We start from the raw sequence: 17,380 nt of genomic DNA, 5'->3' as shown, positions 1-17,380 counted from the left end.
CAAGGAACAAGCCTGACTTCTCCCCTCTCTGGGCTCCAGGTGACAGGCCCATATTTTTTTTTAATTTTATTTAGCTAGGCAAGGCAGTTAAGAATAAATTCTTATTTTCAATGATGGCCTAGGAACAATGGGTCAACTGCCTTGTTCAGGGGCAGAACGACATATTTTTACCTTGTCACCTCAGGGATTCAATCTTGCAACTTTTCAGTTACTAGTCCAACGCTCAAACACTAGGCTGCCTGCCGCCCCAGGTATCCTAGTGGGAGGAAGTGCAGCTGCCAACACCAGACTTCCGAATGGAGACATTAGCTAGGTAACATAGATAATTAAGATGTCTTATCTGCAGAATATGCTTATATGATTGAACTGTTGAAAATCTTGTTATTAGAATGTCTCCTTTCGGAGTCTGGCGTTGGCAGCTGCACTTCCTCCCTCATATGGGCCTCAAGTCATCTGGGGTCCAGAGAGGGGAGAAGTCAGGCTTGTCTGTCACATGTTCCTGATGCTATGCAGAATATCAGAAAGGGAATATGGCAAAGGAGGTCAGAAGGAAGCATTGTTTCCATATGTGAATGTGTCTTTACCTATTGCAACCCATGTGAAGGGATGGCGTGAGTAATGGCAACCAATCACTTGTCTCCACAATGTCTGTGCGTCAGTCACCCCCTCCTAGCAAGGTGGAACTAAGTATCAACAAATGTCCTTTTAAGTTGTTAGTACTGAACAAAACAACAAGTTCCTTGTATTTGGGGCCTAAAGTCTGGCACAGGATGTGTGGGTTTAGTGTCTGGAACCATTGTATGTCATCTCTGAGGTTGCACCTATCCTGACCTATCCTGAGATAGTATATAACCCAGAGGCTCACTCCATTCATGTGTGTTTGGTGTGACATGCTCCCTTACTAATACATTGTGAATAAAGGCATATCGTGATTGGTGATTGACCTTCTCTCTCCTCAATATTGATTAGAATTTCCACAACACTAGTCACTCTTTTTGTTAATACTATTATATTTTTCATTACACCGTTTTGGGTGAGTATTTTAGTAAAATATTTCAGTCAGAGAGAAATGAGTGATGTAGCTCATAATTTCCCCCACAAATGGACCTCAGATTGACGTGATTTGACATTACGATATTTTCTTTAATCTACTCTCTCCCTCATCGGTTCGCTCTGCGTTCTATTAGCCAGTCGGATATTATTGCGGAAGTGATTACTTTTCTCTCGCAGCTGGCAGGCAGGCAGGCAGGCATTATTTGCTTAAAACAAATACTTTCCCAAACATTTATGCAGCACAAAACATCGTCAACTCAATAACCTCGACTTGAGAAGCGAATACAGTTGATTGACTTCATATCAAGAAGGCTGTGAAAACTGTCTAAACAGGCGCGTGACTCGTCTCTTCCTACATTCAGATCCTGTCGTGTTGACGACCAAGAATTGCTTTCATATTCGCTAACTACGGTTTTTGACAGTTTCCCCGCTAGTCAGGTAATGTTGCATTTGTTGCCTTATTATTCATATATATTGATTGTTGCAAATATTACATGTTAATGTTATGTCAATCACTAGCTGGTTAGTTTAATTGGAGTTACAATTTGGATGACAGCTGTTGTTGTGTAACGTTAGACACTAACGTTAGAAAACACTAGCTATGTGTGACAGCAATGTATTTTCATCAATATGTGATATAGAACCCATATTTAACAACGTAGTGTGGCCTGTTGCAGTCATATTGTTTCATGACCCACCCATTTCATGTCAGCAGTCACGTTTCTTAGTAGCATTAGAAGATAAATTATTAAATCGTCATTAGATCAGGTATGGTAGATTTACTTTGATCGTCCAGGCTCGTGATTACTGTTGCCCCCTTCCTTTCCACTGATAGCTAGCTAGTGAGTGTTTGCACAGCGTAACATATTCAGGAAATGCTACCTAGAGCAACAGATGGACTTGAAAATAAAATCTTATCTGGCAGGTCCTTGTGTCAGTGTCTCTCTCTCTGTCAGTGTCTCTGTGTGTGTCTCTCTCTGTGTTTACATTTCACGTTTTAGTCATTTAGCAGACGCTCTTATCCAGAGCGACTTAGTGCATACATTTTTTTTTCTTCCGTACTGGTCCCCGTGGGAATCGAACCCACAACCCTGGCGTTGCAAACACCATGCTCTACCAACTGAGCCACACGGGACCATGTGTGTCTCACTCCCTTTATCTACCCCCTCTGTTTCTGTCCCCCTTTCTCCCACCCTCCCCTTCTCCCCTCTAGTCAGGATGAAGCCTGGAGTAGGGGCATGTCAGGACCCCTGTCAGGGTGGTCCGGGGGTGGGTGACAGGGGGGATGACACCCTGGTGCCTCTGCCCCCTAAAGACACCCCCGGCTCCCCCACGGGGTCACCCTCAGAGTTGGGAAGCCCCGGCCCCCGCCAGGTCGCGACCTTTGACCTGCTCAAGATGGTAGTGTCTTACAAGAGGATGGCCCTGTTTCTGGAGCCGCTCACTGACACATTGGAACTGGCCCGCTACCTACTGGGGTGAGAGGATACATTTACACACTGATCCAAGATCAGTTTTTAGTTTCTCCAATGATGATAACGGATAAGACATGGGCGAGTAGACTGATTCACGCTACCTACTGGGCTAGTGAAGGGAGGGTAGACTGATCCTAGATCTGAGCTGTGGAGCTGGCACTCTACCTACTGGGCTAATGAAGGGAGTAGGATGAGGTTTCCTATGGGCCTAGACACTGACCTGTCAGATTTGAGTTTCTTCACCCTAATTACCAGGGAGGGTAGACTGATCCTAGATCTGAGCTGTGGAGCTGGCACGTTACCTACTGGGCTAATGAAGGGAGAGTAGACTGATCCTAGATCTGAGCTGTGGAGCTGGCACGCTACCTACTGGGCTAATGAAGGGAGGGTAGACTGATCCTAGATCTGAGCTGTGGAGCTGGCACTCTACCTACTGGGCTAATGAAGGGAGGGTAGACTGATCCTAGATCTGGGCTGTGGAGCTGGCACTCTACCTACTGGGCTAATGAAGGGAGGGTAGACTGATCCTAGATCTGGGCTGTGGAGCTGGCACACTACCTACTGGGCTAATGAAGGGAGGGTAGACTGATCCTAGATCTGGGCTGTGGAGCTGGCACGCTACCTACTGGGCTAATGTAGGGAGGGTAGACTGATCCTAGATCTGGGCTGTGGAGCTGGCACGTTACCTACTGGGCTAATGAAGGGAGGGTAGACTGATCCTAGATCTGGGCTGTGGAGCTGGCACGCTACCTACTGGGCTAATGAAGGGAGGGTAGACCTATCCTAGATCTGGGCTGTGGAGCTGGCACGCTACCTACTGGGCTAATGAAGGGAGGGTAGACTGATCCTAGATCTGGGCTGTGGAGCTGGCACTCTACATACTGGGCTAATGAAGGGAGAGTAGACTGATCCTAGATCTGAGCTGTGGAGCTGGCACGCTACCTACTGGGCTAATGAAGGGAGGGTAGACTGATCCTAGATCTGAGCTGTGGAGCTGGCACTCTACCTACTGGGCTAATGAAGGGAGGGTAGACTGATCCTAGATCTGGGCTGTGGAGATGGCACTCTACCTACTGGGCTAATGAAGGGAGGGTAGACTGATCCTAGATCTGAGCTGTGGAGCTGGCACACTACCTACTGGGCTAATGAAGGGAGGGTAGACCTATCCTAGATCTGAGCTGTGGAGCTGGCACTCTACCTACTGGGCTAGTGAAGGGAGGGTAGACCTATCCTAGATCTGAGCTGTGGAGCTGGCACACTACCTACTGGGCTAATGAAGGGAGGGTAGACTGATCCTAGATCTGAGCTGTGGAGCTGGCACGCTACCTACTGGGCTAATGAAGGGAGGGTAGACTGATCCTAGATCTGAGCTGTGGAGCTGGCACTCTACCTACTGGGCTAATGAAGGGAGAGTAGACTGATCCTAGATCTGGGCTGTGGAGCTGGTCTTCTGGTGAGGCTTTTGCTCCAGCCCTGCTCAGATGAGCGTAGTTGTAGATGCATGCCATCTTATTTAGTTTACTGTATAGTCATGAGTCAGTGTGTGATTTGTACAGCCTGCTCCTTACTGGGGTGAGTCAGTGTTTACCCTAGACACTGATCGGAGGTCAGTTTTTAGTTCCTCCACCCTAATGGTTGAGGATAGGACTTGAGGACGCTAAACTGATCCTAGGTCAGTATGACTGTGTGGTGTATTACAGGTGGAGGATGCCTCTGTGCTCACTACTGGTCTGTCTACTGCTCAACATCCTCTTCCTCACTCTGAGTGAAGGTGAGCTAATGCTGGGTAATACACACACACACTGATATATGAACTACTACCACGAACTACTACCACATACAACTGAGTGTGTATAATAATGTGATATATCTAAATGTGACAGTCAGTTTCTCTCCTGCCCTCCAGTGGGGTGGTTCTCTGTGTGTGTTCTGGGGGTGTCTGCCCCGGCTGCCCTGGGTTACCTGCAGGACAGGTGTGGGGGCGGGGCGTCGGAGGCGGAGCAACAGAAGAGGCGGTGCCACGCGGTGCATCGTAAGGACCTGCAGAACGTTCAGCTCACCAGACAGGACGCCATGCTGGAAGTCAAGGACCTGTGAGTGAGTGTGTGTGTGAGTTTGGCCCTCCACTTTATAAAACCAAGTTAATTTATTTACTATCCCTGTGTGTGCCTGTTTCTGTGCACGCGTGTGTGTGTGTGTCCGTGTGTCTGTCCACAGGTTAAAGCAGCTAGAGGACCTGTTGTCTCATGCCTGCCTGTCTGCTGAGTCTGTCTACAAGCTCCTGTACTGGGAGAGCCACTCTGAGTCCTCTAGGTCAGTAACACTGTGTGTGTGTACTTGGAGCCACTCTGAGTCCTCTAGGTCAGTAACACTGTGTGTGTGTACTTGGAGCCACTCTGAGTCCTCTAGGTCAGTAACACTGTGTGTGTGTACTTGGAGCCACTCTGAGTCCTCTAGGTCAGTAACACTGTGTGTGTGTGTACTTGGAGCCACTCTGAGTCCTCTAGGTCAGTAACACTGTGTGTGTGTACTTGGAGCCACTCTGAGTCCTCTAGGTCAGTAACACTGTGTGTGTGTGTACTTGTTCTCCAGGACAGTAACTCAGCCACTCTACATTCACCATAGATATCATCACACACCTTATCTGTACTTACAAAGCGCCCGACAGACTGGTTAGGGTTGTTTGTGTGTGCCTGAGTGTGCCTGAGTGTGTCTTTCTCTCTCTCCTCTCTCTCTCCGTCTCTCTTCTCTGTCTCTCAGGTTCTATGGTGGCCTGTTAGCTGTGTTGATGCTGCTGTATTCTGTTCCTGTGGGCTGGGTGCTGGCCTGTCTCACTACTGCCCTCTTCCTGTGGAACAGAGACTTCTGCAGGGGTCAGTGTACACATACAGTAACAGTCAAAAGTTTGGACACACCTACTCATTCAACGGTTTTTCTTTATCTTTTTTACTATTTTCTACATTGTAGAATAATAGTGAAGACATCAAAACTATGAAATAACACATATGGAATCATTATTCAAAGTAGCCACCCTTTGCCTTGATGACAGCTTTGCACACTCTTGGCATTTTTGAAGAATCTAAAATCTAAAATATATTTAGATTTGTTTATCACTTTTTTGGTTACTACATGATTCCACATGTGGTATTTCATAGTTTTGATGTCTTCACTATTATTCTACCATGTAGAAAATAGGAAAAATAAAGAAAAACCCTGGAATGAGTAGGTGTGTCCAAACTTTTGACTGGTACTATACATGCAGACACACACACACACACACTCAAGTGTTGGTTCTGTGTTCTAACAGCCTGGTTCCACTCTCCCTCTGTGTGTGTAGTTGTGTTGGACCTAAGGGAGGTGGTCCAGTCTGGCCAGAACCCATCCTCAGAAGGAGAGATGGACCACACAGAACCGAACCATGGCAGCCTGGACAGGACTCCCACTGCTACCAGCTTGGAGGTATGGAGAGAGAGAGAGAAACAGGGGTAAGGAGGGAGAGAGAGAGGAAGGGGTGGATGTATATGTAGAGTGTGTATATTTGAATTAATGGTGTACATTAAAGCATTACAGATCAGTGTTATGCAATAATCCTCTTATGTAACTTACATGTATATCATTATTGTGTGTAGGACCTGTCCCCGGGCAGCGTAGAGGAGGCTGAGGAGGCAGAGCCTGATGATGAGTTCAAAGATGCCATCGAGGTAACAACTAAATCAACCGTTATCTTGGCTTTATTCCTTCATGTCTTGTTATCTGACTGGTTTTTCATCCTGACCTCTCTCTTTGGCCAGGTCTTAGGCCATGTATTTTTGATTTGATATAACTTTATTGGCAATTGCACCACTCTCACTCCGGCCCTGTTTGAACACTGCTTCCATTCCTTCCACTAAGTCTTCACAGATCTAACATGGTAGGATGGAAGAAACCAAGGAATCCACTAGGCCTACCTTCCTTTGACCTATCCATGTCATTGTCAAATCAGAAGGAAAAAGATTGTGTTGGAACACAGCTTCTTATCCTTCTTCCTTCTGTCGCTGGCTGACAACTTCCTGTCCTGATGATTCATTTCCTTTTCTGTTTCTACCTCCCTCCCCTCTCAGTTGACTCAGGAGCCCCTTATCTCCCTGCAGGTGAGTGGCTCCCCCTGTCTGTCGGGCTGTGGTATTACAGCATTAGAAACAGGACACATTAACAATTGCGACAAATGTTTGTTTTTGATAAATTATTAATGATAAAGTTCTGTGACAGTTCAACTACTCAGCCCAGTTACTAAGTTGTGTGTGTGTTTGTTACAAGCATTTCGCTACACTTGCATTAACATCTGCTAAATATGTGTATGTGACCAATAAATTGTGATTTGAATTGAATATTTAGGACTATCTCAGACAGTTCAGTGTTACACGACATCATGACCGAGGTCAAAGACCTGTAAGTGTGTGTGTGTGTGTGTGTGTGTGTGTGTATTGCAGTGGTGTGTGTTGCACAGGAGCTACACGAGGACGTGGAGAGAACCCTAGATTTTATTACCTGCAACACTGGAAGTGTAATGTTTTGCTGGCATGAGCAGAGCTCAAACCACTTCATCATATTGTTCAGTGGTGTGAGCTGCACGTTCAAATCTAGACAATAGAAATAGACCACCAGGTTTCATTGAAGTGAATAGGAGCGTCTCGTGCTCTGCAAACATTATGCATCTAGTGTAGCTGGCCAGTTCAATATTACTATCTCAGACAGCACAGTGTGTGTGTTTCTGGGGTGTTTGTGTTAGATAGATACGGTGTGTTTGTGTTAAAAATTGGTGTGTTTGTGTTAGATGTGTGTGTAATCTGCTCCTGTGTGTGTGTGTGTGTTCCTCTCCATCCTTACAAGGAGACTCCCTTGGCTTTAGTGGTAAGTCTCACCCTTACCCTGTTTGGGGGGGGGGGTGTATAGGGTACACACCTCGGTTGGGTCCTGTCTGCATGGGTAGTGGAATGTCTATACACCTTAGTGCTGTTGTTACCATCACTGGTTATGTTACCATTATGACATCAGGACTGTAACTTGACATCTATACCACTAATGTCATTACATATAGCACTAATGTCATTACATATAGCACTAATGTCATTACATATAGCACTAATGTCATTACATATAGCACTAATGTCATTACATATAGCACTAATATCATTACATATAGCACTAATGTCATTACATATAGCACTAATGTCATTACATATAGCACTAATGTCATTACATATAGCACTAATGTCATGATATATACCACTGTCATTACAAATACCACTAATGTCATGATATATACCACTAATGTCATTATATATACCACTCATGTCATTATATATATACCACTAATATCATTACATATACCACTCATGTCATTATATATACCACTAATATCATTACATATACCACTCATGTCATTATATATACCACTGTCATTACAAATACCACTAATGTCATGATATATACCACTGTCATTACAAATACCACTAATGTCATGATATATACCACTGTCATTACAAATACCACTAATGTCATGATATATACCACTGTCATTACAAATACCACTAATGTCATGATATATACCACTGTCATTACAAATACCACTAATGTCATGATATATACCACTGTCATTACAAATACCACTAATGTCATGATATATACCACTGTCATTACAAATACCACTAATGTCATGATATATACCACTGTCATTACAAATACCACTAATGTCATGATATATACCACTGTCATTACAAATACCACTAATGTCATGATATATACCACTGTCATTACAAATACCACTAATGTCATTATATATACCACTGATGTCATTATATATATACCACTAATGCCATGATATATATACCACTAATGTCAGTATATACACTGCTCAAAAAAATAAAGGGAACACTTAAAAAACACAATGTAACTCCAAGTCAATCACACTTCTGTGAAATCAAACTGTCCACTTAGGAAGCAACACTGATTGACAATACATTTCACATGCTGTTGTGCAAATGGAATAGACAACATGTGGAAATTATAGGCAATTAGCAAGACACCCCCAATAAAGGAGTGGTTCTGCAGGTGGTGACCACAGACCACTTCTCAGTTCCTATGCTTCCTGGCTGATGTTTTGGTCACTTTTGAATGCTGGCGGTGCTTTCACTCTAGCGGTAGCATGAGACGGAGTCTACAACCCACACAAGTGGCTCAGGTAGTGCAGCTCATCCAGGATGGCACATCAATGCGAGCTGTGGCAAGAAGGTTTGCTGTGTCTGTCAGCGTAGTGTCCAGAGCATGGAGGCGCTACCAGGAGACAGGCCAGTACATCAGGAGACGTGGAGGAGGCCGTAGGAGGGCAACAACCCAGCAGCAGGACTGCTACCTCCGCCTTTATGCAAGGAGGAGCAGGAGGAGCACTGCCAGAGCCCTGCAAAATGACCTCCAGCAGACCACAAATGTGCATGTGTCTGCTCAAACGGTCAGAAACAAACTCCATGAGGGTGGTATGAGGGCCCGACGTCCACAGGTGGGGGTTGTGCTTACAGCCCAACACCGTGCAGGACGTTTGGCATTTGCCAGAGAACACCAAGATTGGCAAATTGGCCACTGGCGCCCTGTGCTCTTCACAGATGAAAGCAGGTTCACACTGAGCACATGTGACAGACGTCACAGAGTCTGGAGGCGCCGTGGAGAACGTTCTGCTGCCTGCAACATCCTCCAGCATGATCGGTTTGGCGGTGGGTCAGTCATGGTGTGGGGTGGCATTTCTTTGGGGGGGCCGCACAGCCCTCCATGTGCTTGCCAGAGGTAGCCTGACTGCCATTAGGTACCGAGATGAGATCCTCAGAACCCTTGTGAGACCATATGCTGGTGCGGTTGGCCCTGGGTTCCTCCTAATGCAAGACAATGCTAGACCTCATGTGGCTGGAGTGTGTCAGCAGTTCCTGCAAGAGGAAGGCATTGATGCTATGGACTGGCCCGCCCGTTCCCCAGACCTGAATCCAATTGAGCACATCTGGGACATCATGTCTCGCTCCATCCACCAACGCCATGTTGCACCACAGACTGTCCAGGAGTTGGTGGATGCTTTAGTCCAGGTCTGGGAGGAGATCCCTCAGGAGACCATCCGCCACCTCATCAGGAGCATGCCCAGGTGTTGTAGGGAGGTCATACAGGCACGTGGAGGCCACACACACTACTGAACCTCATTTGACTTGTTTTAAGGACATTACATCAAAGTTGGATCAGCCTGTAGTGTGGTTTTCCACTTTAATTTTGAGTGTGACTCCAAATCCAGACCTCCATGGGTTGATAAATTGGATTTCCATTAATTATTTTTGTGTGATTTTGTTGCCAGCACATTCTACTATGTAAAGATAAAAGTATTTAATAAGATTATTTCATTCATTCAGATCTAGGATGTGTTATTTTAGTGTTCCCTTTATTTTTTTGAGCAGTGTATATACCACTAATATCATTATATACTACTGTCATTACATATACCACTAATATCATTACATATACCACTAAAGTCATTACATATAGCACTAATGTCATTACATATACCACTAATGTCATGATATATACCACTAATGCCATTACATATACCACTAATATCATTACATATACCACTGTCATTATATATACCACTAATATCATTACATATACCACTAATATCATTATATATACCACTAATGCCATTATATATACCACTAATATCATTATATATACCACTAATGCCATTATATATACCACTAATGTCATTATATATACCACTGTCATTATATATACTACTAATATCATTACATATACCACTAATATCATTATATATACCACTAATGCCATTATATATACCACTAATATCATTATATATACCACTAATGCCATTATATATACCACTAATGTCATTATATATACCACTGTCATTATATATACTACTAATATCATTACATATACCACTAATATCATTATATATACCACTAATGCCATTATATATACCACTAATATCATTATATATACCACTAATATCATTACATATACCACTAATATCATTATATATACCACTAATGCCATTATATTTATATATATATATATACCACTAATATCATTACATATACCACTGTCATTATATACACCACTAATGCCATTATATATATATATACCACTAATGCCATTATATATACCACTAATGCCATTATATATATATATATACCACTAATGCCATTATATATACCACTAATGCCATTATATATACCACTAATGCCATTATATATATATATACCACTAATGTCATTATATATACCACTAATATCATTATATATACCACTAATGCCATTATATATACCACTAATATCATTATATATACCACTAATGTCATTATATATACCACTAATATCATTATATATACCACTAATGCCATTATATATACCACTAATATCATTATATATACCACTAATATCATTATATATACCACTAATATCATTATATATACCACTAATATCATTATATATACCACTAATGTCATTATATATACCACTAATGTCATTATATATATACCACTATCATTATATATATACATATATATATATACCACTGTCATTATATATACTACTAATATCATTACATATACCACTAATGTCATTATATATACTACTAATATTATGTATAGCACTAATATCATTATGTATAGCACTGTCATTATGTATAGCACTGTCATATTATATGTATGTATATATATATATATATATATATATATATATATATATATATATATATATATATATATATATATAGCACTAATGTCATATATAATGATATATATATAGCACTGTCATTATATATAAATCATTATATACAGTTTATGTCGGAAGTTTACATACACTTAGGTTGGCGTTATTAAAACTCGTTTTTCAACCACTCCACAAATTTCTTGTTAACAAACTATACTTTTGGCAAGTCGGTTAGGACATCTACTTTGTGCATGACACAAGTTATTTTTCCAACAATTGTTTACAGACAGATTATTTCACTTATAATTCACTGTATCACAATTCCAGTGGGTCAGAAGTTCACATACACTAAGTTGACTGTGCCTTTAAACAGCTTGGAAAATTCCAGAAAATTATGTCATGGCTTTAGAAGCTTCTGATAGGCTAATTGACATCATTTGAGTCAATTGGAGGTGTATCTGTGGATATATTTCAAGACCTACCTTCAAACTCAGTGCCTCTTTGCTAATGTCATTATATATATATAACACTAATGTCAATACATATACCGCTAATGTCATTATATATAGCACTAATGTCAATACATATACCGCTAATGTCATTATATATACCGCTGTCATGACATATACCACTAATGTCATTACATATACCGCTGTCATTACATATACCACTGTCATTACATATACCACTAATGTCATTATATATACCACTGTCATTACATATAGCACTGTCATTATATATATATATATATATATATATACCACTGTCATTACATATAGCACTGTCATTATATATATATATATATACCACTGTCATTACATATACCACTGTCATTACATATAGCACTGTCATTACATATACCGCTGTCATTACATATACCACTGTCATTACATATAGCACTGTCATTATATATATATATATATACCACTGTCATTACATATAGCACTGTCATTATATATATATATATATATATACCACTGTCATTACATATACCACTGTCATTACATATAGCACTGTCATTACATATACCACTAATGTCATGATATATAGCACTAATATCATAGCACATATAGCCAGGTTTTCCAGAATTCTTGGTTGAAAGAGTCCTGGATTTCCTGCTTCTTACCCCCTGATTCTGCAAATCTTTTAACCAGGATTTTTGGGAAAGTTACTGGAATTTTGCAAACCTTTTTAAAGCACTAATCATCATTCATACAATAGGCCTCATTCTCAATGTAGTCTGGGCGTCTCTGCATTATTCCAGCAAACCATTGGATGAGCATGCTCTGAGTTGGTCACTGCACCTAAGTACACACACAAGGGTGGTGTTGTAATGTGTGTGTATTGTATTGTGTGACGTGTTCCTAGCATGGTTGTGCACTTCACTGTAAGGATGCAAATAGGACACATCCATCTCATGCTACATAGGGCTCTGGTCAAAAATAGTGCACTAAGACTAGGTTATAGGGGCTAGAGTGTGAAAGTAGTGCACTATATTATATTTACATGTATTTATTTAACTAGGCAAGTCAGTTAAGAACACATATTTATTTACAATGACTGCCCGGTCGACGCTGGGCCAATTGTGCGCCGCCCTATGGGATTCCCAATCACGGCCGGATGTGACACAGCCTGGATTCGAACGAGGGACTGTAGTGACGCATGCCTCTTGCACTGAGATGCAATGCCTTAGACCGTAGTGAACTATATTTTAGGGACTAGGGTCTAAAGTAGTACACTATTATAGGGACTAGGGTCTAAAGTAGGGCACTATATTTTATTGGGACTAGGGTATAAAGTAGGGCACTATATTTAGGAACTAGGGTATAAAGCGTGGTGGTTAATTTCTTTAATATCAAATGCGGAGAGACAAACTTATCACACAAAGAGTTATACTTGAACTAAATCTTTATTCACTTATTAATAAGGGAGCAGGTCAATACAACGCACACACATAAAGTGAATCGATTGAGTGCTTTACAATAATGATGGCTGGTCGACCAATCACCCTCAGATGATTCGTTGAGAGCCCCGAGACAAAAGTACAAAGGTATTGTTTAGCCAAGATACACCCCTTTCAACCTACATGACGAACAACAGATGTATAGAATGGGTCACAAGGTTAGGATTTGTATGAAAGATACTTATAATTCACAGCATATCTGCTATAAAAACAGTTCACATTGTGTAGAGACCAGGGTCTGGCCCTGGGGTCATCTCTCCCTGGTACCCTATAGAACAGAAACATTAACTCATCCTCTGGAATGCGGTCTCTTTAGGTTTTATCACTCAAAAGACATCGTAAATCTCCCAGAGGCCCACTTTCAGTTCACACAAACACAATATTATAAGAACTCTCTATTCTGTTGAATAAAACAACTATTTAATGCAATTACGGTATTTTAACAATCTTGCAATTTTGCTATTTTATGGACTAGGGTATGAAATAGTGCACTATATTTTATGGACTAGGGTATAAAGTAGTGCACTATATTATAAGGACTAGGGTCTAAAGTAGTGCATTATAGGGACTAGGGTATAAAGTAGTGCACTATATTTTAGAGACTACGGTATAAAGTAGTGCACTATATTATAGGGACTAGGGTATAAAGTAGTGCGCTATATTATTTGGAAATAGGGTGTGATTGCGACTGTTTTTGAATACAGTTGAGGTCTTTTGCTGATTGGCTGCCAGCCCATCTACGGAGACAGGTGCAATGCCGTCTGAGGGCGGAGCTTACGGTGCCACGCCCCTTCCCAATACGTTTCTCTCCTGAGGTGTACCAAAAGGGTTACTAGCCCTCGTCTTTCAGGGCAATATATAGGCACAGATCTAGGATCAGCTTAGCCTCATCTAACACTAACCTTAACCATAAGGGTGTGAACTGTACAACTGATCTGGAGCATGTCTGGTAGCACGTTTCAAACTCATTCTACAGAGGTCCCAGTCTGCAGGCTTTCACTCCTTCCTTTGACTTGATTGATGAATTGAGCTCATTGGTTAGTTAGGAACTGGCCTCACCTGGTTGTGTAGGTCTTAAATGGACAGGAAAACCCCCAAAACCATCAGACTCTGGGCCCTCCATGGAAGGAGTTGGCCACCCCTGCCTTGGAGGATGACGTGTATGGTTTTGAGTTAGTGGGGTTTTGCTGCCTGTGTGCTCTCGACTCCCTCTGCTGTTGATGTTGAGAAACACATCCACCTAAACCATGGAAGAGAGGGGTTGGTGTTGGAGGAGCAGGGTTTGGGGTTTAGGGGCTATGGTTTGTAGTTCCCACAAAGCTGCTGCCTTTAACTGCTCTTTAGTAACTTAAATCTTCTCCTCCTCCCCCCATTCTGTCCCCCCCCCCTCACAGGAGGATGATGACGTTACTTCAGATGTGGACACCATCTCCATCACCTCAGACAACGGTCTGCTGAGCCGCAACGAGCCAATCCGCAGTAAGGTGTCCAAACTGACGGAGAAGCTACGCAAACGCTACCCCACCAACAACACAGGTCAGTCAACCCTTCATCCCTCTTCATCTTCTTCTTCCTCACCTCAGTCCTACTTAAGAGGTGGGTTTAGTATCTAGTCTTAAGATAGAAATTAAATATCCTCCCCCTCTCATCCCAAAGGTAACTGTTCTAGCTGCAGTGCAGTCTTCTCAGTGGTGAAGAGAAGGGTAAGAGCTTTAAACCACCAATAAATACAATCATAAGTAATACTGTAGGTTCTTTAATAACTCTGTGTGGAACCTGGTGTGTGTCCCAAATGGCATCCTATTCCCTATATAATCTACCACTTTAGAACAAAGTCCTATGGGCCCTGGTCACAAGTAGTGAACTATGTAGGGAATAGGACAGGGTTGGGGTTAGAGTTTCACTTTACTTCCTGAATTCACCCACTTCATTTCAAATTGGCCCCAACCCTGGAATAGGGTTCAGTTTGGGACATAACAATGATGATGATGTCATCGTGACCTCTGTGACCTCTGCTGTTTCAGCGGAGCTGTAGTAACTGTGGCAACAGCTTCTGTTCCAGATGCTGCTCATACAAGGTCCTCAAGGCCTGCATGGGTGTCACAGGTGAGAGAGAAACACACACACACAACATGCTATTATGGCATTTCTATACTGAAATGATGAAATGATAAATAAGGTCTCCGAAGACATCAGTTGATTTAAAAACAAATTTCTAACTCTTCTATTTTACACCTTCTCTCATTCCCCATCTCTCTGCCTCCCCCTTTTCTCATGTAATGTCTCTTTACCTCCCTCCCAGCTCCAGATGCCCAGAGGGAGACAGTGTTTGTTTGTGCTGTCTGCAATTCCACCCTCAGCAAGTGAGAAAGGACTACCCCTCCTACCCACTCATGGAGACCCAGGGAGGGTACTGCCCCTCCTACCCAGGATTCGAAGCTCCTTGGCTGGGTAGAGCCCACGGCAGATCAGCCTCTACCCCCCCTGGGGGTGGTTCAAAACCCCAGGTTGTCTGGTTCTCTGGCTCCAGCCCAGGTGACGAGGGTTATTAAGATGAATCAGTCCCAAATGGCAACCTATTCCCTATAAATTACACTGCTTTTGCCCAGAGCCCTATTGGATTCCCTATGGGCCCTGGTCTACAGTAGTGGACTATATAGGGAATAGGGTGTCATTTTGGACGCTACCCCAGACTCCCATCAGCTTGTGTTGCATTGAGATTTATCCTGTACTGTCATGGAGGTCCTGAGAATGCTGTGTGTGTGTGTGTGTGTGTGTGTGTGTGTGTGTGTGTGTGTGTGTGTGTGTGTGTGTGTGTGTGTGTGTGTGTGTGTGTGTGTGTCTGTGTGTGTGTGTGTGTGTGTGGGATTGTATATGATATGCTATAGATTGACCCTGTTATAAATTATCCATTCTGTAATGGTTTTATATGTTGGTCCTAATGTTAATTTAATGGATGTAAAGACAGGATGCTAAAGACTATACCTTTGTCCTAAATGGCATACCCTAATCTCTATGGAGCATAACCTAACCCCATGGAGTGATTTCCAGAGCTGATCCCAGAGCTGTGTTCAAATACTCATACTAACTGTACTATTTGTGATGTAAATTGAGTATGTAGTATACTTATTGGTCATAGTATGGATATAGTATGCCAAAAGTTCCTGGATGTCGTACTAAATTCACCAAAATACGAAGTATACAAGCAGTGGACACTTTCTGTGCTTTTAGGGCCCATAATTCAATTATTCAGAAAATGTTGAGCAATTTAATAAAGTAATGACTTTTCAAATAAGTTAAACGTTATGTTGGCTGACAATTTATTAGCTACGCTGTCGAACCGCAGCAGGTCATTCAGCAGTATGTACCGGTCTGTTAGCTAGCTACCTAACGTTAGTTGGCTACTAATACATTATATTATAATATTATATATATTAACTATCTAGCTAACTACCCAATGTTTATTGACTTGATTATTTACATCATTCTTAGCTAAGTGGTAGAGTCGTCGTGTGTTCTCAATGGACATTGTTAATTCTGGCTATCTACTCTGATTTCAGAGCATCTCTCATCTGTGTGCCAGTGCACAGAATAGCTGAATAAAACGCGGTGAATATGGCCGGTGTCAGTAAGCGTTGGCAAAAAAAAATGCTTAATTAAATTGTTGCCTGCAGCACAGTTAGTCACCAACACTCTGCATAAAATGAAAACTGCCTAACCAGCTCTGCTAGGGTGAGTAAAATGGTCAGAGTGAGGTTCTCTCATTTGTGCCTGGAGGTAGCTAGCCAGTTAGCTTGGGTGCTTGACTGCCATTGTGAGGACAGAACGCTCGGATCAACCCTACTCCTTGGCCAGAGTGTCTAGTGTGGGCTCCGAGACCGAAACGCTCTGGATTTACGAATGCCCAGAGCGCATTTTGAGCGCTCTCTTGCACTCCATGGGTGAATTTACGGACACAGCCGAAATCGTAAAATGTCTAGCTAGTAATTTGTTATGCTAACAAGCTAGCAAGAGGTTGCATAGCAACAGCATAAACTTCTGCTAGACAGGCAAAGTGCAAGTACACTCAACTGAAGGGATACCCTTCGTTTACAGTATTCTAAAATGAACTAATAGTATGTAGTATATACTCATTAAGTATGTAGTTACAG

The 17,380-nt window shown here is 42.2% G+C and overlaps 1 protein-coding gene and 1 non-coding gene across 7 annotated transcripts; one reads left to right on the top strand and one right to left on the bottom strand.

Annotated features, from left to right (window-relative positions):
* The first annotated feature begins 1,219 nt into the window (after positions 1-1,219).
* LOC115181667 (protrudin-like) lies at positions 1,220-16,157 on the top strand. Of its 6 annotated transcripts, none has more exons than XM_029743496.1 (14): positions 1,220-1,491; positions 2,267-2,531; positions 4,229-4,299; positions 4,435-4,621; positions 4,746-4,841; positions 5,289-5,401; positions 5,866-5,987; positions 6,158-6,229; positions 6,629-6,658; positions 7,401-7,418; positions 14,624-14,765; positions 14,886-14,932; positions 15,254-15,335; positions 15,532-16,157. In XM_029743496.1, the coding sequence occupies exons 2-14, from the start codon at positions 2,272-2,274 to the stop codon at positions 15,594-15,596; spliced, it is 1,305 nt and encodes a 434-aa protein (XP_029599356.1). In that variant the 5' UTR covers positions 1,220-1,491; positions 2,267-2,271; the 3' UTR covers positions 15,597-16,157. The 6 variants fall into 6 exon arrangements, with proteins under 6 accessions (XP_029599356.1, XP_029599354.1, XP_029599358.1 ...); XM_029743494.1 differs by having other exon boundaries at positions 7,398-7,418; XM_029743498.1 differs by lacking the exon at positions 6,629-6,658 and having other exon boundaries at positions 7,398-7,418.
* On the bottom strand, positions 2,116-2,190 carry trnaa-ugc (transfer RNA alanine (anticodon UGC)). The gene has a single exon. It is a non-coding gene; the product is annotated as a tRNA-Ala (tRNA).
* Positions 16,158-17,380: the final 1,223 nt, after the last annotated feature.

Source organism: Salmo trutta, unplaced genomic scaffold (genome assembly GCF_901001165.1).
Source record: "Salmo trutta unplaced genomic scaffold, fSalTru1.1, whole genome shotgun sequence".
Classification (NCBI taxonomy): Eukaryota; Metazoa; Chordata; class Actinopteri; order Salmoniformes; family Salmonidae; genus Salmo; species Salmo trutta.
This window is presented reverse-complemented; position numbering and strand designations above follow the sequence as displayed.

Coding starts and splice junctions, on each gene's coding strand:
- LOC115181667 (XM_029743494.1), top strand. CDS start 2,272: ATGAAGCCTGGAGTAGGGGCATGTCAGGACCCCTGTCAGGGTGGTCCG. Junction 5,402..5,865: donor GAACAGAGACTTCTGCAGGG/GTCAGTGTACAC, acceptor CTGTGTGTGTAG/TTGTGTTGGACCTAAGGGAG. Junction 5,988..6,157: donor CCACTGCTACCAGCTTGGAG/GTATGGAGAGAG, acceptor TATTGTGTGTAG/GACCTGTCCCCGGGCAGCGT.